This window comes from Cynoglossus semilaevis, chromosome 15 (assembly GCF_000523025.1).
Source record: "Cynoglossus semilaevis isolate Cse_v1.0 chromosome 15, Cse_v1.0, whole genome shotgun sequence".
Classification (NCBI taxonomy): domain Eukaryota; kingdom Metazoa; phylum Chordata; class Actinopteri; order Pleuronectiformes; family Cynoglossidae; genus Cynoglossus; species Cynoglossus semilaevis.
The window spans coordinates 19,333,814-19,352,009 of record NC_024321.1 but is presented as its reverse complement, the minus strand read 5'-3'; the positions used below and the strand labels follow the sequence as shown (position 1 = coordinate 19,352,009).

Sequence of the window (18,196 nt, the reverse complement as noted above, 5' to 3'; positions counted from 1 at the left end):
AGTAAAACTATTATAAATACAATGATATAAACCTTGTAATAATAAAAAAAACAATATAATAATGTAACACTAGAGATCCGTGCAGTGGAATGACAGCTAGCAGGGTGTATTAGACCGGAACCTGGATGAAATGTAATAATAGACGTCATTTAGATAACAACACCTGAGAGTCACATAAGAAATTCAGGAAGTGAAAAGGTGATGACGTCACCCGTCCCTGCAGCAGCTATGTAACCAAACATACAAAGTTTGGATTTTTCTCTTTCTGTCAGTCATTCTTGTATAACATGTCGGTTACACAGATGTTGTAACAGACACTGTTCTGTAGCGTGGCCGTGTGTGGACTGTTGACTGACTGACACATTTTTGACATTTCTCCTCTTTCAGTTCCAAACAGACATGTGGATTTTCAGGCCATAATGTTACATATACAGTGTACGGTGTGGGGTCCCTGTCCTCGATCAACCCCCTCTGTTTACGGTCGTTACCGAACGCACGGAGTCCCTACGTTACACCGACCCCTCAGTCGTGACTCAAACGGTCACCGTTCATGTAAAAACCGACCCTCTAACTCCCACTGCTTGGATTATCTTGAATAACAAAGCAGCGGAGTCTTTGTCGCAGAATTTTTGTTATGAAACTCGACATCTTCTTGTTTCACAACAGGGCGGAACACCTCCCCGTCGTCCAATCGGAATGCGCGAACCCGCGTCAGCTGACCGTAATTTATGTAACGCATTGGTGTAACACAGTGACCCAGCTTTGGGCTTCGGTGTACGTCTGTACCGGAGTCAACATCGGACACGAGTACCGGAAAAAACTGTATTGATGAGCGAATATGGCGAACGGAGCTCGGACTGACGATCGTTTGTTTATCTTTCGCGTGTTTATTTGTTTCATTTGTCCTGCAGTAAAACTTGAGTCTACACTGAAAATGGACAATCACAGCTAACGAGGTAACAAACACTGTTCCAGGTGATCCTACAGGAGCATCTTTTTACATTAGTATCGCAGAACCGGACGCGCGTTTGTTTCGGGACGGAGGCGATAGAAGAGGCGACGCGTTGACGCTATCATCGCCCGTGTGTTTGTGTTATTTAAAGTCCGGTCTTCACACCGCACCGATAAAAAGCATCTTCTCTGTCCCCGGAACCGACATGGCTCTGCTGCTGGACTGCCCGCTTTGTCTCCTCCTGATGACGGAGCCGGTGACCATGTCCTGCGGTCACTCGTTCTGCCGGAGGTGCGTGGTCGGCTGCTACCTCCCGTCCAAGTGCCCGGTGTGCAGAGTGAAGCTGAGGCAGAAGGAAGTCCGGGCGACGAGGAACAACGTCCTGCTCATCAGTGTGGTGGAGAAGTGCTGTCCCGAGGAGAGCAGGCTCAGAAGTCACGTCCAGGACAAGCTCCGAACCAGCGAGTTCACCGAGGCGCTGCGGATCACCACCGAGGGTCTGCACACGGGTAAGAAGACGGGAGCACCATCACACTGTGGTGATGTACACCTCCATCTCTGCAACAGTCACGGTTGATTTAGCATTTTTGTATGTTTGGAATTAATCATGATTAATCCTGATAATCAACAGTCAAACATAACCTCTCTCTCTAAATATAAATGCTGTTGCAGTTATTGATTATTTCTGATGGTTTTCATAAGTAAACGTTGTTAACTTCTAACTACTGTATATTCTGAGCCTGTATTTAGTTGTAAATCAACAATAATCAAAGCGTACCTGGCAGAACGGTTCAGGTTCTCCAACCATGGTTCCACCCTCTCTCTGTTCTCAGTCCCAGATGACCTGGCCCTGAAGTTGTACCGTTCTGAAGCCAACTGTGGTCTGATGAGGTTCTCAGACGCTCTGACCGACCTGGACTACCTCTGCTGCCTTCACCCAAACTGGAGCGAGGTGAGAGACGGGCCAGTTACGGCATCGTGGATGTACTGTAATGTGCTTTAAAATGAGACCCTAACCTTTCATGAAGTGACATCTTCTTCATCACCACCACCATCATCATCATCATCACAGTCTGTCTCCCGTCTGTCTCTGAAGGGCTTTTTCCGTAAAGGTACTGTTCTGATAGAACTGGGTCAGCAGACTGAAGCCCTGATTCAGTTCCACCGCTGTCTGAAACTTCACGCTGACTTTCTGCCTGCAAAGACCCAGATCAAACAGGTATGTTCATGTGACATGTCACTCACCACAGCGTTTACTCTGTCCCAGGGGGTCAAACTCAATATTTATTGAAGAAATTAACTGTAAATGTTTACATTTCCCCTTCCCTCAAGTGATGTAGAATTTATTAGTTTTTTGTTTGTTACAAATTTGTTTGTTATCATGTCTCTCTCTCTCTCTCTCTCCGTCCTTTGGAGTTCTAGTTTAAATGTAAACATTTTTTTTATGAGTCAACAAAAACAACCAAAAATGTATGCGCTGTAGTATCGTACATACATCGCTAATACTATAAATCCCACCAGTATAAAGTGGCAGATTTGATATGTTCTCGTGGGTCAAAAGTGTTTACACCAGGGGCCAGAATTGGCTCACGGGCCTGAGTTTGACACCAAATAACAAGTACGGTACCGACGTTTAAATGTCTGGACTTTTATATTTTTGTGGGGACTTTATCGTTCTACATTTTATGTAGAGAAAGTTGAATATGTTCAACATCAAAGTGTTTTTTCTGGTTTGATCTTCATCTTTTTATGGAATCCTTTTGTGTCGTGACATGAATTCACCATCAGATCCTGGAGGCTGAGGGGGTGACGGTGCCAGAGGACGTGTCCTGTATCCTGCAGGTGGTGTCCGAGTACCTTAAAGAACCGTGTCCAATCACCAGCCTGAGTGGATCACAGGGGCCCACACACACCGAGGGCCTCAAACACACACTGGGGGGAGAAACGGAGAGCAAAGGGAGGAGGGACACACGTCAGGTGGACTGAGTCCTTGTTTCTGTGTGAAGGTGTGAACAGTCATTTGTTACCACAGATGATCAACGTTTGTCTCTTTTGGACTCGAAGGTGAAGCGTGACTCCAGCACCGAGTGCTGCCTCAGCCTCTGCCAAGCTGTTTCCTTCTTGCCTGTTGCTGAGGATGACGAGGAGATGATGATGAGGAAGGAGGACGGACGTGACAGACGTATGCTGCTGCCGCTAACACACACACACACACACACCATGATTTTTGTTGTTTTCAAAAACCTCACATTCTCCAGCCTTTGACCTTAAAGTTTAGATTCAAACTGTTTATTGTCACACAGTAAAAACAGTTTAGTGAAAATGTTACTTTGTCTTCTGTACTACTAGTTCTGCACTGAGCATAAAGATCACAAAGACGTCATTTAAATTTAAAGGAAAGTTCAGTGTGATAGACATGACACTAAACTGGTACTGACTCACTCTCTCCACACTGTTGTGGAGAGAGTGAGTCAATAATGTCGTCATCCTGACTGATATAAGTATGAGTCTAATCCTAATCTGTTCTCTGTTTCAGGTGAAAGTCGTCACTTTACAGAGAAGTCGCTGAGCGTTCTCACTGTGTCAGACTTCGAGTGTCCGCTCTGCATAAGGTCAGTCCTCCAGACGGCGGCTTCACAAATGAAATCACGGTGTGATAACGATGTGGTCACATGTTGTCTGCTGTCGAACGTTTCATCAAGTGGATAATTATGTGTACACAAACAACCACCACTTCACTCTGCAGCACGTCTGGTACTACACGTGTCCGTTTACTGTCTGCAGGCTGTTCTTCGAACCAGTCACCACTCCCTGTGGTCACACCTTCTGTAAGAACTGCATAGAGAGGAGTCTGGACCACAACCTCCGCTGTCCACTCTGCAAACAACCACTACAAGAGGTGAAACACACACACAAACACTCACACATCTTTCACACATCCACCAAGACAACAAAATCTGTGACTAAAATTGTTAAACCGCAATTCATTTCATGATTCATTCAGAGTATTTTCAAAATAAGTTATGAATGAATATTAAATATTTTTAAGTTGTTATTGAATAGATGATCATTTTAATAATACAATCTAATTTATTGACGCCTGTTTTTTTCTCAGCGTCTTCATCTTTCGGTTCACACCTGTTGAATCAGTGTCGGTGTGACGACGTCTGACTGATTTTCTACTTATCTCTTCTCAGTTTCTTAAAAACAGGAAGTACATTCCTACAGTGCTGCTGCAGGACATCATGAACCAACTTTTTCCCTCACAGCTGGCTGAGAGGAAACAAGTCCACGATGCTGAAATGGCTGAACTGTCCAAGTAGGAAACACTCACCACCTCCTCTAACATCTGAACACACTGTAATATTTGTCGCAGTAAATTATTGCCCCCCCCCCCCCCCCCGCAGCCCTAACAAGGACATCCCTGTGTTTGTCTGCACCGTGGCCTATCCTGGGATTTCCTGTCCACTGCACATCTTTGAGCCTCGGTATCGACTAATGATGCGTCGCTGCATGGAGACCGGCACCAAGAAGTTTGGCATGTGCAGCTACGAACACGGCAAAGGGTACGAGGACACACACACACCTGCTGTCTGTCAAACTAGTCCTGGTGTTAGGACCTCAGGGAGACACGGATGTGTCACAGCGACAGGAACAGGCAGTGATCAGTCAGTCAAACAGTTTAGCTACAGCACAGCCTGGTGGCAGAGTGTGGAAAAATAGATCAAGTCAAACTCAGCCTGACGGTGAACAGAGGTGATTCTGCAGAGAGGGTCTGTCAGGTGACATCAGCTGTGGTCCTACGGCTGCTCTTAAATTAGGACTGTAACTGGAACCGTCTTTTATTTTGAAGCTGGAGGCTGCTCTTAAAGAAGCTCCAAAGACCTGAAAGAAAAAAAGAAAAAAAAGAAATGAAGGATTAGTTTGAGAGAAGTTTCGAACCCCTGTGGTAACATAAGCCTTATGTTGTGCACCTCAGGTTTGCAGACTACGGCTGTATTCTGGAGATCCTCAGTCTGGAGCTGCTGCCCGACGGGCGTTCTTATGTGGACACAGTAGGGGGCAGCAGATTCAAAGTGCTGAAGAGAGGACAGAGAGATGGCTACCACACTGCAGATATAGAGTACCTGGAGGACCTGAAGGTGTGTACACAGTACACAGTACACAGTACACACAGCTAAATAAACATTCTACGGAACAACCTTTACACCTCTCTCGTTGTCGTTCTTGTTCTCAGGCTGATGGTACTGAGTTGGAGCTTTTGCAGGGTCTCCATGACAGCGTTTACCAGCAAGCTCAGGAATGGTACCAGAGACTGGGCAGTCGGATCCGTGAACAGATCAACAGACAGTACGGCACCATGCCTGAGAGGGAGGACGACATTCAGGTCAGGGTTTGAACCTCAATATATCGTCTACTGTTTGTTGTAATGGTAGAATTATTTGTCTAGAAAAGTCCAGAGGGTTCTGGTCCAGACCAATTGGTTTTGTTTGGTTCCTGCTGTACTGTACTAACCACGGTTTGTCTTCCAGGCCTCGTCCAATGGTCCGGCCTGGTGCTGGTGGTTACTGTCTGTCCTACAGTTGGACCCAGCTTATCAGACCACCGTCCTGTCCCTGACCTCACTCAAAGACCGCCTAGGACACCTGCGTCTTGTCCTGGAGTACTTCTCTCAGAGCTAGACACCGCGGCCCAGTGGACCAGTGGACCCGCTCCACCGCGGCCCAGTGGACCGGCTCCACCACAGCTGGTTGGTTGTCAAGTTACGGTCACATGGAAGGAGATTGAAACATATATTTGTACCACAGGGACTGGGATCTTCTCTGGACTGTAGAGGGACCGGTTTGAAACCCTCAACTCAGAGCTGACGTTTTCAAAGGCACAAAGATCGTTTTTCATTTGTTTAACTCATTACAGAGGAGTTAAATGAGTTTGGATTTTCACATTTTCTTCCCTGTGTGTTAAAGGCTGTGGAATGACCGCAGGTCTGACCAAAGATCCAAAGAGTTTTGGTCGTTTGATATTTTTAAATGTATAGTTACCGAAAACCAACACTGGGTGTCGCTATTTTACACGAGTAAAATACACCACCGTATCTTAATGGTAAAGTGAATCATTTTAACAGGAATCAACACGGACTATATACCAAGTGAGTAAATCGAACTATTTTGCTAAAATCTCTAGTTGAAGAACAAGGACATTTATTTTACTTTGGTTCCTTCAACTATTTAACAGTTCTGGTCATGGCTGACGTGGTTTGTGCCACTTTACCACTGAGGCGCCAAATACAGTTGAATAGTTCTATTGTCAGACTGAGCAAATAGTACACGTGTCAAAGTAGGAGTATTAAAATACTCGTTTTTAAAAATATATAAAGACCTAAAAAAGACTCGGTGCCAAAGTTTGGACTTGTTTACATGTTGACGTGAACCTTAAAACCTGATGAACAAGTGCATTATTAAATTAGACATTTTAACTACGACTGCATTTTTAATACATTTTACCCGTTTTCATGGACTGTGTCCCTTCACGACTTCACACATCTACGTCTTTAGACGCCCCCTAGTGGAAACTTATTCAAAAGATGCATGGTTTCTATCACCAAATACTGCAATAATAATGTTTAGCCTTAGAAGAATCTTGGGAATGTTTCTTTAACTGATTCATTTATTAGATATGTCAAGTCATGGAGTCAATGCTCTCAGTTGAAATTTGGATTTGAATCTGTTTGATCCACAGGCCACGGCTTTGAACCTCCTCTGAAAATAATGGCAACATTCATTTTTCAGTGCCTTGACATTTACCAGTGTCCCTGCAATTCCTCTAGGGGGCAGGCTGTGGTCCTCACCCCATCACCCTCTCTGTTTATCAACAACAAAATTGACTCTTTTTTTTAACGTTTATCTCCTTAGAATGTTAAATCTGTAATGATGAAATATATGATACACGTGCCATCATGCAGTCCTGTGCAAATGTTTTAGGCGGGTTCATACACATACATGTACATATACTTCCATATACACCTCACACCTCATTTTTGCAGCCTTTGTCTTTTTTGGGTATTTAACACTACTTATTTCTAGTGTGTATTGACTTCATACACCCGTCTAAACATTGACACAGCACTGGATTTCTTCATGCTCGATGAAAACCAAGGTTATGTTTTTACATGATGTAAATATGACCATCAAAGTGTCTGTGCTGGTTTTTAATCCACCTGTTCAAACGCGCCCTCTTGTGTTTACTGTGGCTGCAGCATTAAAGGGAGCGTCGACTGTCCACAGACCTGCCTGTCTGTAGGTCTATGATGACCTCACAGGGTCAGACCTCTGTCCACCTGACGGTCCTGTGTGGTTACGGCCAGTTTCCTGTTGCTGTGGTTGAACTCTAACTTTGATTGAAAGGGATTCAAAGTTGTGTCGAAACGTCCACGCCTCATGAGCCTCTGTCGTCTGTCACTGTACAGATATTTTACTTTGGCCAGTCTTATTTTTGCACAGTGAATTGTTTTTTTCCAAACATCTGTGTTTTGCTTTAAGAACTCTAAGAATCTGCCCTTTAAAGAATAAATGGTGACAAAACTGAACCGAGGTCTGATCTGTTTTTACACACAGATAATCAGGAGATTCAAACACAGCGTTTCAGACATGTATATCAACCAGAAACTCTTTATAAACAACATTAAATGACACGGAGCCTTTTGCATCCATTAGTCGTAGAACTTAATAATCAGAAAACAGAAAAGTCTGTGTCCTCAGTTTATACAGTTTGACTAGTTGCTCTCTGTAGGAGGTCGTAGTCCTGCTGCTCTGAGGAGAAATTTAAATGACACTTATATAAATATATGTAATATAATGACGTAGTTTAAAATGTACTCATCTGATCATTGTTTACTGGGACTGAACACTTACTGTTATTCTTAACATTTCTCTACATCCTGAGAATTCTGAGAAAGAAAGATGCCACCAGAGGGCAGTCTTAGGCCGTGAGAAACAACAGCGCCACAGACGACAACTCACATCACCAACCAAAGGAAGTCTTCTTAGAAAATGCAGTGTTTAGTCATCGTTTCAGAGACACAGAATGGAAGAAAAGTCGATTTTAAAAGAGAATCAGATGAATTATGTCAGAGAATCATGAAGCCAGCAGACAGGAAGCAGGAAGCTTTTCCACACAGCTAAAAGAAGAGAGAGAGAGAAATATAAATATGAGAGGATGTAGAAACCCCCCCCCTCCCCCCCTCATGAATGTGGACAGTGCAGGGTGTGCAGCACAGCCGATGAGACGTGTTTAAAGCCTGAATTCTGTGCAGAGGAAGGAAGCAGATGAAAAGAGTCTTCAGTGACTTCAGCTGGTGGCTGTGATGCAGCTCAGCGTCAACATCAAAGCCCCATTAGGTTTGAGCACTGACACAGCTTCTCTGGACTAAATGGATCCATCAACACGCACCGACTCGCCGCTTTTTATAAGACGGAGTTAGGATGACAGGCGTTTTGTAGGAGTTATCACAAAAGGCTGAGTGTGTGTGTGTGTGTGTGTGTTTGACACGCTGACACTGAAAGGCAAAGTGGCTCAAATCAGTCTCTTTTACCCACACGTGTCTCATCATCTGATGTTTAATGACAGAATGAACGGCTAATGCTAACAGCGCTAACAGACCACATTAACAACGCACGTCTGTAGATTTTTTGGCTGACGTTTTGTTCATGGACACGTTAACCCTTCACTAGACCCTGCTCTACAACAACAACAACAACACGCTGAATGCTCTGTACTTATATAATGTTTTGACTCCACAGATGACAAAAATTAAAATCAGAACTCAGCCAAAAAAATAAATAAAAACTTCAAAATTGAACATCACAACCTGAAGTGTGATAGCAGCTACACAAAGCTTTACACGAAAAGCTGCCAAAAAGGCAGTACATCCTGATGATGTGATGAGCAGGAGGAGTGTGTGTTGGCAAGAATCAGACGATACGATACGTGTCACGATACAGAGGCAACGACACGATATATTGTGATACTACAGTCAAGATGATATATTGAGGTGTTTTTTTCCCCCTAGTGTCTCTGGACTCTGTTCCATCTGAACATCAGTCACTAACTCTGGAACAGAGGGATCTACATTTGGAATCACTAGAGAAGAAAGAAAAGAAGAAGAACATGAACCAACACCAGGAATATTGGACTGGGAATTGGAGAAAAAAAATAATCAATAACCGATGGAGGAGGAGATTGATACGGGATCAGGAGAGGAGATATTGTGATATTTCAGTGGATGGAGATTTTCTTACAGCCCTAGCGACGAGCCCTTGTCACATTAGGACGGATGTGGAGGTTCAGGTGTTGAGGATCTAATGTAGGTGAAGGTGAGATTTAATACTGAGAGCAGGTTTCACTGCTGCAGATTCATTATACACCTGAACGTGTGTGTGTGTGTGTGTGCATAAAAAGCTTTAATGATTTTCCTCATAATTATGGAACGACCCACATGGGGTCTTTCTGAAAATAGTCCAGCCTGCACTGTAATACAACAGTGAGGAAGTCAGAGGACGGGTCTGCAGACGATTGAGGTCCAGAACAAGACGCATGTTCAGAACAGGAGAAAATAATAAGGCTGGTCTTTAAGGAGAAAATGAGAAGAGAGAGACTTTAGGAGAGGATGTTAGGGAAGAGCTCAAGGTGACAAGGTTAATTTGGTAAAAAAAAAAACAAAACAAAAAAAAACTCCAACTTGACACCGTCCAGAGATTGTTCTAGAACCTGTTCTGCACGCGTAGAGAAGTCAAGGCAAGTGAGACGAGGGAGGAGACACTGTTTAAGTGTTTGTGTCCTGAATGACAAGTCATTATTCACGACAAGTTCAGATGCAGCGAGGGAAGTGGGGATGTGGAAATATGTGATGAAAGAATAAAAGAAAAAAAAGAGATGATGTGAGGAGGAGGAGGAGGAATCAGACAGAATGGATGGAGCAGCCACAGACAGAGGCGTCACCGTCATTTGATAAATGTGTCCATTTCAGTAAATACAGTCATCACTTCATTGTATTTTCATTTCACCACCTGCTCATCACTATTTTCCCTTTGGCAAAGTCAAGACGGCAGCCTCACAGGAGAGCACGTCCCACGGCTGCCGAGCAGAGGAAGGAGGAGGAGAAGAAAGAAGTCTGAAAGGAAGTCCAGAGAGAGAGAGAGAGAGAGAGAGAGAAAGAGAGAGAGAGAGAAGAAGATGTTTTTTTTAAATCAGTCGACAAGAACGGACTTTAAACTGATGACATTTACAACTAATTCAACAATGTTTCTACACTGATCCATCACTGGGCTGAAGCTAACTGGAGCTAACACAACATGTCTTCACCGTCCTTGGTGATCACACCATGTCAAGGCAACAGCATCACTGATGAGAGGAGAGAGTTTTAATCTGGCATTTGTCAGATTATAAAAAAGTCAATTTCTACAGTTAGAGAGTTTTAAACTCTCGCTGCAGTTTTCTTAGGTTCCAGACGTGGAACCGTCATCATGTGTGATAGAACGTAGCCTCAAAGTCTGTGACGAACGGCAGGCCCCGGAGTCCGTGTGGCCACCCTACGGTACTGCAGTAATGATGACCTGCATCAGTGAACCACCGTTGTCTCAGTTTGAACACCACCGTTCCACTTACAGCACAGTCGGAACACCGTGAAAACACTGGATCTACTGCAACTGGAAGCAATTCATCAGGTTAACAAGACGTGAAGGTGTGTGTGAGCCCGGAGTGTGACGCTGCACTGGTGACTCTGTGGCTAAAAACATGAACACGGTTACACTCCTGTCCACATTCACAGGGAATTTTCCCCAGAGTTCTTAACTCCGACTTTCTTCTGCCTGAACATCACACTTGAACAGTAGCATACGCTAACGTGCACACGAGCATGTGTGTGTGTGTGTGTGCGCGTGCATAGTTGTTTCCTGCGAGAGATTTGCAGAGCGGTGAACGGAGCAGAGGATTTGTGTCGTCGTTGAACACACGGGGAGAGGAGTGTGTGCCTTGACAGCAGCATTGACAGATTGTATGAATAATTTAGGAACAAAGTGAGAGGCCTCATAGACCCCTGAATCACCACAGAATGACAGCTGCCTCCTCTGACTTTGGCTCCGCTCTCATCTTTTTAATGCATATTATTTCCATAAATTCCTGTCCTTACATCCTTAAGCTCTAATCGGAGGTTAAGGGCAGAACACCAAATCTATCGCCCCCCCCCCTCTGCCAGGACTCCACCGCTCCACACCGTTAGTCCCTTCTGCTGGTGTGACTGCCTCATGTTTAGCCACCTTTCTCCTGCCTCACCACCTCAGTCTAGGTGGAGGACCGTATTCTCCGACTGACCTCAGAGCAGCTTCTGTCTTAATAAATCACCGTCCAGTCGCTCATCCTGTCTGTGTCTGCGCTCAACACAAAATATAAAACTGTCACAGACTCTCTGACATGAGAACAAAAACTCTGCTCTCAGAGATGGGTGGGTGGTCGAGGGGGGGGACGAGGATGGAGGCAGGATGACAACACAGCCAGGACGGTTCACAGTGAAGTGCTTTACTGTCACGGGTGAATATACAGGGAGGAGGTTTACAGAACCTGGGACGGTGGGAGAGACCCTCACCACGTCAGCGTCTAGAACACCGTCACAGTCAGCCTCACTGACAGTCGGACTGAAGACTGACACTGAGAACGCTGTTGATGACAGAGGCAAAAAGAAGAGGAGACTGGAGGAGAGGACACGATCAAAAACAGCTCACTGCAATGCAGAGGTGGAACCCAGTACTACAGGAATACACTGTAGTACTACAGGAATATACTGTAGTACTGGTACTGGTCAAGATTATTCTGGGATGTTTGTCAGGTCAAGTCATTTATAAAATTATTTTAACACTATATTAATTCACACTACAGCAGTATAACATGACGACCAACCATTCACACTCACATTCACAACGATGTTAGTTCAAAGTGAACAATTAACCTAATTTCCGCTGTGCATAGTTTTGGACGGAAACTGGAGTAAACTGGAAAAAACTGGAGTAAACTGGAGAACTTCAACCTAAATATTTATCTTATCTTTTGTTATTTTTATTTTCTGACTCGGCTAATATAATGGTATAAAAATACCAAAGTTAACCACTTTTATTTTAAACTTTAACCACCACAATGAATTCTGACACACACGCTTTTGTTTTACGTCATTTTCACGAGACATTTGACTCACCGGTTTGCCGCGGCGGTTGGTTTTTTTTTTATCGAGTTCAGCACAGGTTTCGGTCTTCGGTTCTTTATTGTCAGACTGTCGTGTCGTGTCACGGAAGAATGAGTAACCGAGACAAATTTCCGCCATTGACTCGTAGTGTCCACATATCCTAACCGATGTATTAGCAGCGGCCCAAACTGTCGTACATCGACAGAAACTGTCGTACATATTCACTTTGACATGATTGAAGACCACAATAATAAGGGACGTTTAACCAACAGAACAAGCGGCGCGCTCTTTATTTACGTCATACGTCACCATTTGTTACGTCGTTCCTTGATTGGCTAACAATTGCAGTGTTTATGTAGCCTGTTGTGCTAATGGTTTTACTTCGATATGGAATAAAGGGCTCACGTTATTGTATATTGTGTTTTTTATTTTGGGATAATCGATCGCAAAGAGTAAAATTACGTTATAATATGACGATTATCATACCGGTAACACTGATCCCAACATTTAATAAATCATTTCCAGGAGGTAACGCCCCCCTCAGAGAAGAGCTGTAAAAACAACCGATAAAATAACTGTTGTTTTTTTTTACTTCACTTGTATAATTAACTGTATCTTAAAATACATTTTCATATATGTTGGTTATGTTTTTTCCAGTGTGGGGCGAGCATTTAAAAAGAACAGCATTAAAGTTCCAACCCCACTGTTGGACACAGGTGTCTCAGTGGGTTTGATGGAATGTCCACATTCCTGTTTGTCTCCAAACTGTCTCCAAACTGTCTCCACACACACTCAACTGAATTAGGAAAACTCTGGCATCACCAGAGCGTCCTGGATGTTGGGGGACTTTTCGGGAACGCTGTTTGCAGTTTGTTGCCCAGAGTCACAGCCCAGAGACGTACAGTGAATAAAACACACACTGTCACATACAGAAAAAGAAGCTGGCTGTAATCTGCAGCCCCCCCACATTCACTCCACCCCTTTTTTTTTTTGAAAGAGGAAGTTGGAGTTTTATTAGCGTTGGTGGCCTGTGATTGTGTTTTAATGAGAGAATGACTGCGGTGGGGAGATAAGGCGCCCAGTTCAGGCTGAGAGCTCCTTGGTGGGATTAGAATAATCATCCAAAAACGCTGTGTCTTTAAAAAAAACACACACACAAAGCAGCAGGTTTGCTGCTGCCACCCTCCACCTCTCCACCCCCCCCCCCCCCCCCCAACGCCAGTTGGCCAATTGACATTCCAGGATGATGGAGCACTGCTCGCAGTAGAATGTGACATTTCCTCCCGTCACTGTCTGCACCAAGCCAAATGTGTGGTTTCACAGATTAGAGAAGAGCAGGGAGGAAACGCAAGACGAGGGGAGGAGACGGGGTAAACACGGGGCAGATGTGAGAGCGGCCAGACCAAGGGAGGATTGGGTTTTAAATTCTGGAATAAAACTCATCATAATAAGGCGTTTGCATCAGGAATCAGGAGTCAAGGAGATCCTAGATCCACTGACACTGGGAATGAAGTATTCCCAATGAAATCTTCCCCGTCACACACACACACACACAGTAAAACTGCAGCCGCTCCAGGACCAGGACTGAACTGGATTATTTCATAATCCTCTGTGGGAAGACTCTGAATCTCTCCAGGTCGTAAAAAAGGACTCAGTGGAGAAACGATGAAGACAAAGGCTGATCGAGTGACGATGAAAATGAAGACGACACATTTTTACCACAAAAAAAACAAAACAGAAACAACTGAAACCTTCAAAGTAGAAACTGTCACATGATCTTGACCTTTGACCTCAGATGTTGCCCCGGAAACATCTCTGCATTTATGCGAGTGTTTCTATGTGAAAATGTGTTTTTGGGAAATAAATGTAACTGAATTTAAAAGAACTGGTGTTTCAGTGAAAACTCACTAGTTTAACTAGTTTAACTAGTGATGCACTGATACTGAGGCGTTTGTTGGTTTGTTTGTTGAACCATAGAAGTGGTTCTTCACAGTGACAAGTATCAGGAACGGTACATGGTATCAGTGAGTACACACATAAATATAAATACTCACTCTGGTATCAGCACGACCCAGTTATTAAACATGACATTTTCCACCAGGTGAACGTGTCTCACCAGTCAGTGTTCGGCAGCAGCTCCGAATCCTGACGACATGTCATAAATGCCAGGGTGAAAATGAGCTTTGAAACGACAGAACCAGGACAGAGTCGTACGTCGACTCAGTTCTTCCAGAACTCTCTCTCATCTACTGCTCTGGAAATTGCAGTTTAAGCCAGAGCAGCTAATCTGAGCGGCGGCGTGTGTGTGTGTGTGTGTGTGTGTGTACAGCCGCTGACACACATATCACATATTATGTGCTCACAGAGAGATAAAGAGGGAGAGTGGGGGAGTGGGGGAGAGTGAATTGTGTCTACGGGGAGTAAGGATTATGTTTCTCTGCTGTCATGTGTTCTGACATTCCACGTTATTAAACCTCAGCTTCCTGAGCTCAGGGTTCACTGATTACTCCGACTGGGATAAATCCCCGGGAAATTTACGGCTCTTCTTCACACTGTGTTGTCATTGAGTTTCCACTAGACTTCACACTTCACCTACAGATTACAGGCACATACACCCCCCCAACCCCCCACTCATATTCAGACATCCAATAACATGCAGTAGACTGAGAGCACAGTTACTGTAGTGTCGTATTAAGGCATGGCCTCAGGGAACAGACTTCAGGTTCTTCTAAATATATGTTGTAATAGAACACTTAAAGGAAGTGGTTTCAGTCCTTGGACCAGATGAAGAAGCAGGCAGTGACCTGGTGTCAAAGGTCATCATCATCATCATCATCAGAATTCTCTGATGGAAACACCACTGAAGAAGAGACAAGATTGAATCGGAGGAGATTTAGGATTTTTATAAATAAAGAATTTCAGTCCAAACTTCTGAACGAGCTTTAAGTTAATTTAAGCTAAATTTTAAAAATATATTATTTTTATTTTTACTGTAATTGAAATATTGTCTGACGTGGCTACAGCGTCATTGTTTAATGAAATCAGTCGACGACAACATGGGTTCAGATGCTGCGTGTTTGAGCTGAATGCTGATTGGTTCAGGCCCAGACTATAAACGTCTTCGCAGTCACTTCTCCCAGATTCACTCTCTCGTGGTTTCAGTCAGTAACGGTGTTCTGAGGAGAGCACCATGAACTTTGTTGTTGTTTCTCCTCCTGGCATTTGAGCCGCGCTCCTGCAAACAGGAGGAGAAAGGCAATCAATAACGGAGGAGACGCTGCCGCCAGCTGGTGTTGGGATGAAGTCCAGCCTCACAGCCATCAGATCGGAAACATTTGCTCCTCTTTGGAAGAGCTTGAGTGAACCGCTGTAGTCTGCAGATTAATGAAAGAGTCCAGCAGCCTGAAAACACACCGGACGCACGCAGCTTAGTGGAAGATTTCCTGTCTTTTGTCAGTTTTTTTTTTTTTACCTGTCAACCTTCCTGTCTTATCGGCTGTCTGTACTCCACAGAGGAGCAGCTGAAGGCGGTGGCTGTGCACATCTCAGAGTGCAAGTTTTATATGAGTGAAGACGTGTACACAGCAGCCTACAGAAACGCTGTGAGATAGAGTTCCTATTCAATATCATGTCGTACCATCATCTGTCATCCAACCAGCCCCGCAGCCATTTGTCTGCGGCTGAGTGACAGACTCTCTCAGAGCATCAGATCTGGAGACAGCGTCTAATGACACGACCAGACGGTGGAGAATTCTCCCCAGGACAATTTCTGAAAACATACTGTGAATTATATATTTTTATACACTACATATATATATATATATATACTCCTATATAGAATCCTGGTCAGCACATCAAATCTGATCAAGTGCAACCCTGGGGCAACATGAGAGACCTGCACCCACTGAGCCACAGCCACAGTCAGGCAGCAGTGAAGACAGAGGTAGAATGATCAAAAAAGGAAGGGTCCAACTCCCAGAGGGCAACACTGCAGAACCGAATACCTGGGGAACCCACAGGCAAATCAACCAGAGGTCAACCAGGGGTCACGAGGAAATCAGTCAAATATCCACAGAGAGGGAGAGACTGGTGTGGGTCTTGTTAGAACGGCACAACAGCGACCCCTACGGGTTTGACTTGGATCCCAGTCCCGCCAAGACTCACATTAAAAATTACATTCATTTGACCTGATTTGCGCCCTCCCCCCATTGCAAATAACTCTGCACCCCCCCAAACATCTCTCACCCCCTGCAGTACAGCAGACTGACCACATGTCCTCCACTCGACAAAGACCTGAGTGTGAAAGCAGATGTTAAACAGATGTTCTCTGACGGAGCAGCTGACCCTGTCATCACACCATCCACACACCTGTCTGTCTGCAAACAGGACGACAACAGGGTCAGACCCCCCCTCGCATCCCCCCACCCCACCCCCCCGCCTGGGCCGGTGCAACAGAGGCAACTGGAAGGTGGCAGAGGTGTTAATGAAAAAGAAGAAAATCAACGCTGTATTCAATTAGACTCATCCAGGAGTCAGTTATTATGTTGCAGAAGTAGGAATACAGTACATATATACATATACATACATATACAAATATACTATATATATGTGTGTATATACATATATACTATATATGTGTATATATATATATGCATATATACACATATGTATATATATACTATATATACAGTATGTATGTAAATATATATGTATATACAGTATATACATATATATACAGTATGTATGTAAATATATATGTATATACAGTATATACATATATATACAGTATGTATGTAAATATATATGTATATACAGTATATACATATATATACAGTATGTATGTATGTGTGCGTATACACAGTGAGTCCAGTCTGACTCTGACTGTGAGACAGCTGACGTGTTCAGGTTTAATTTTAGAGGAGAACTAATTACTGTGGTCCACTCCGGGGGACAGGACCTGAATCTCGGGGGTGTCAGATCAGATCAGATCAGATCAGTCTTCAGGTCCACAGTGTCATCCGGCTCGTTTCACCTGCTGTAACGAACTCCTCGACACACACTGCGTTATCCATAAAACACTGTTATTTTTACACCTCTGATTTTTAAGACTAAACAAACGACCACAGGTTGATGTTCACCTGAACGGTCGCTCCATGATGAGACTGTGATCTATTTGACCTTGACGACGACCTTTAGGTTAAAACACAGACTGACTGAGGTCATTTTTTCTGTATTATTCTCTCATTCCTACAAACCTGCAGGCAGTGATCCCTGGAACCTCAGGTCTAATTCCTCCTTTGTTTGGTCAGAAAGACATTATTTATATAAAGTATTTTCCAACACTGTGTTTAGAAAAGAAATTCAAATCCTTGTATTCATCTTTATTTTATTATTTTTAAAACTGTAAACCCATTTAATGAACATAGTTTTCAATTTCAAACTAGGTAACATCCTTGTCAATGTTAAAAAAAAACAAACAAAAACAGAAACAGAAATGATGTTTCTGCTGAAGAAACCGGGAATAAATTTCAATAATAAAATATTATGAAAAATGACAAAAATATTCAAATTTCAAGCACTTAAAAAACACCAAGGACTTGAACTAACTCAAACTGGCTCTGAAAACATCAGCTTCTACAGATTATTAAACACTGTGTCTGTCTGTGTGTGTGTCACTCTCACACACACACACACACACACACTCCTGTACGACAGTTACCTTCTAAATTCTGTCCTATTTTTGAACAAACCTTTTCATGGAATATAAAACATCTTGTTGAAAAAACAAAAAAAAGGCTCCACTCAGCAGCGCTGCGTCCTAACGACACAACATCGGCAAAAAAAGACGAAAAGGAAGGAAGGATAGACGAGAGAGAGAGAGAGAGAGGGAGAGAGAGAGAGAGCACACATATAAACTTACTTATTCAGAAACACAGAGGTATGATTTGTAGATGTGACCACTTTCACTGCGGGAGCTCAGGAGGGCTGGGGGGTTTGGGGGGGGGGGGTTTTTA

The 18,196-nt window shown here is 43.7% G+C and overlaps 1 protein-coding gene and 1 long non-coding RNA gene across 2 annotated transcripts; one reads left to right on the top strand and one right to left on the bottom strand.

The window, feature by feature from the left end:
- The first annotated feature begins 1,128 nt into the window (after positions 1–1,128).
- On the top strand, positions 1,129–7,538 carry lonrf4 (LON peptidase N-terminal domain and ring finger 4). Its single transcript, XM_008327626.3, has 12 exons — positions 1,129–1,461; positions 1,786–1,904; positions 2,049–2,171; positions 2,741–2,929; positions 3,017–3,134; positions 3,489–3,564; positions 3,737–3,851; positions 4,150–4,271; positions 4,360–4,518; positions 4,932–5,094; positions 5,190–5,339; positions 5,485–7,538. The coding sequence occupies exons 1-12, from the start codon at positions 1,158–1,160 to the stop codon at positions 5,632–5,634; spliced, it is 1,788 nt and encodes a 595-aa protein (XP_008325848.1). The 5' UTR covers positions 1,129–1,157; the 3' UTR covers positions 5,635–7,538.
- On the bottom strand, positions 4,673–12,583 carry LOC103391384 (uncharacterized). Its single transcript, XR_522780.3, has 4 exons — positions 12,195–12,583; positions 5,163–5,316; positions 4,927–5,031; positions 4,673–4,837 (listed from the first exon to the last, which is right to left on the bottom strand). It is a non-coding gene; the product is annotated as an uncharacterized LOC103391384 (long non-coding RNA).
- Between the last annotated feature and the right edge of the window lie 5,613 nt (positions 12,584–18,196).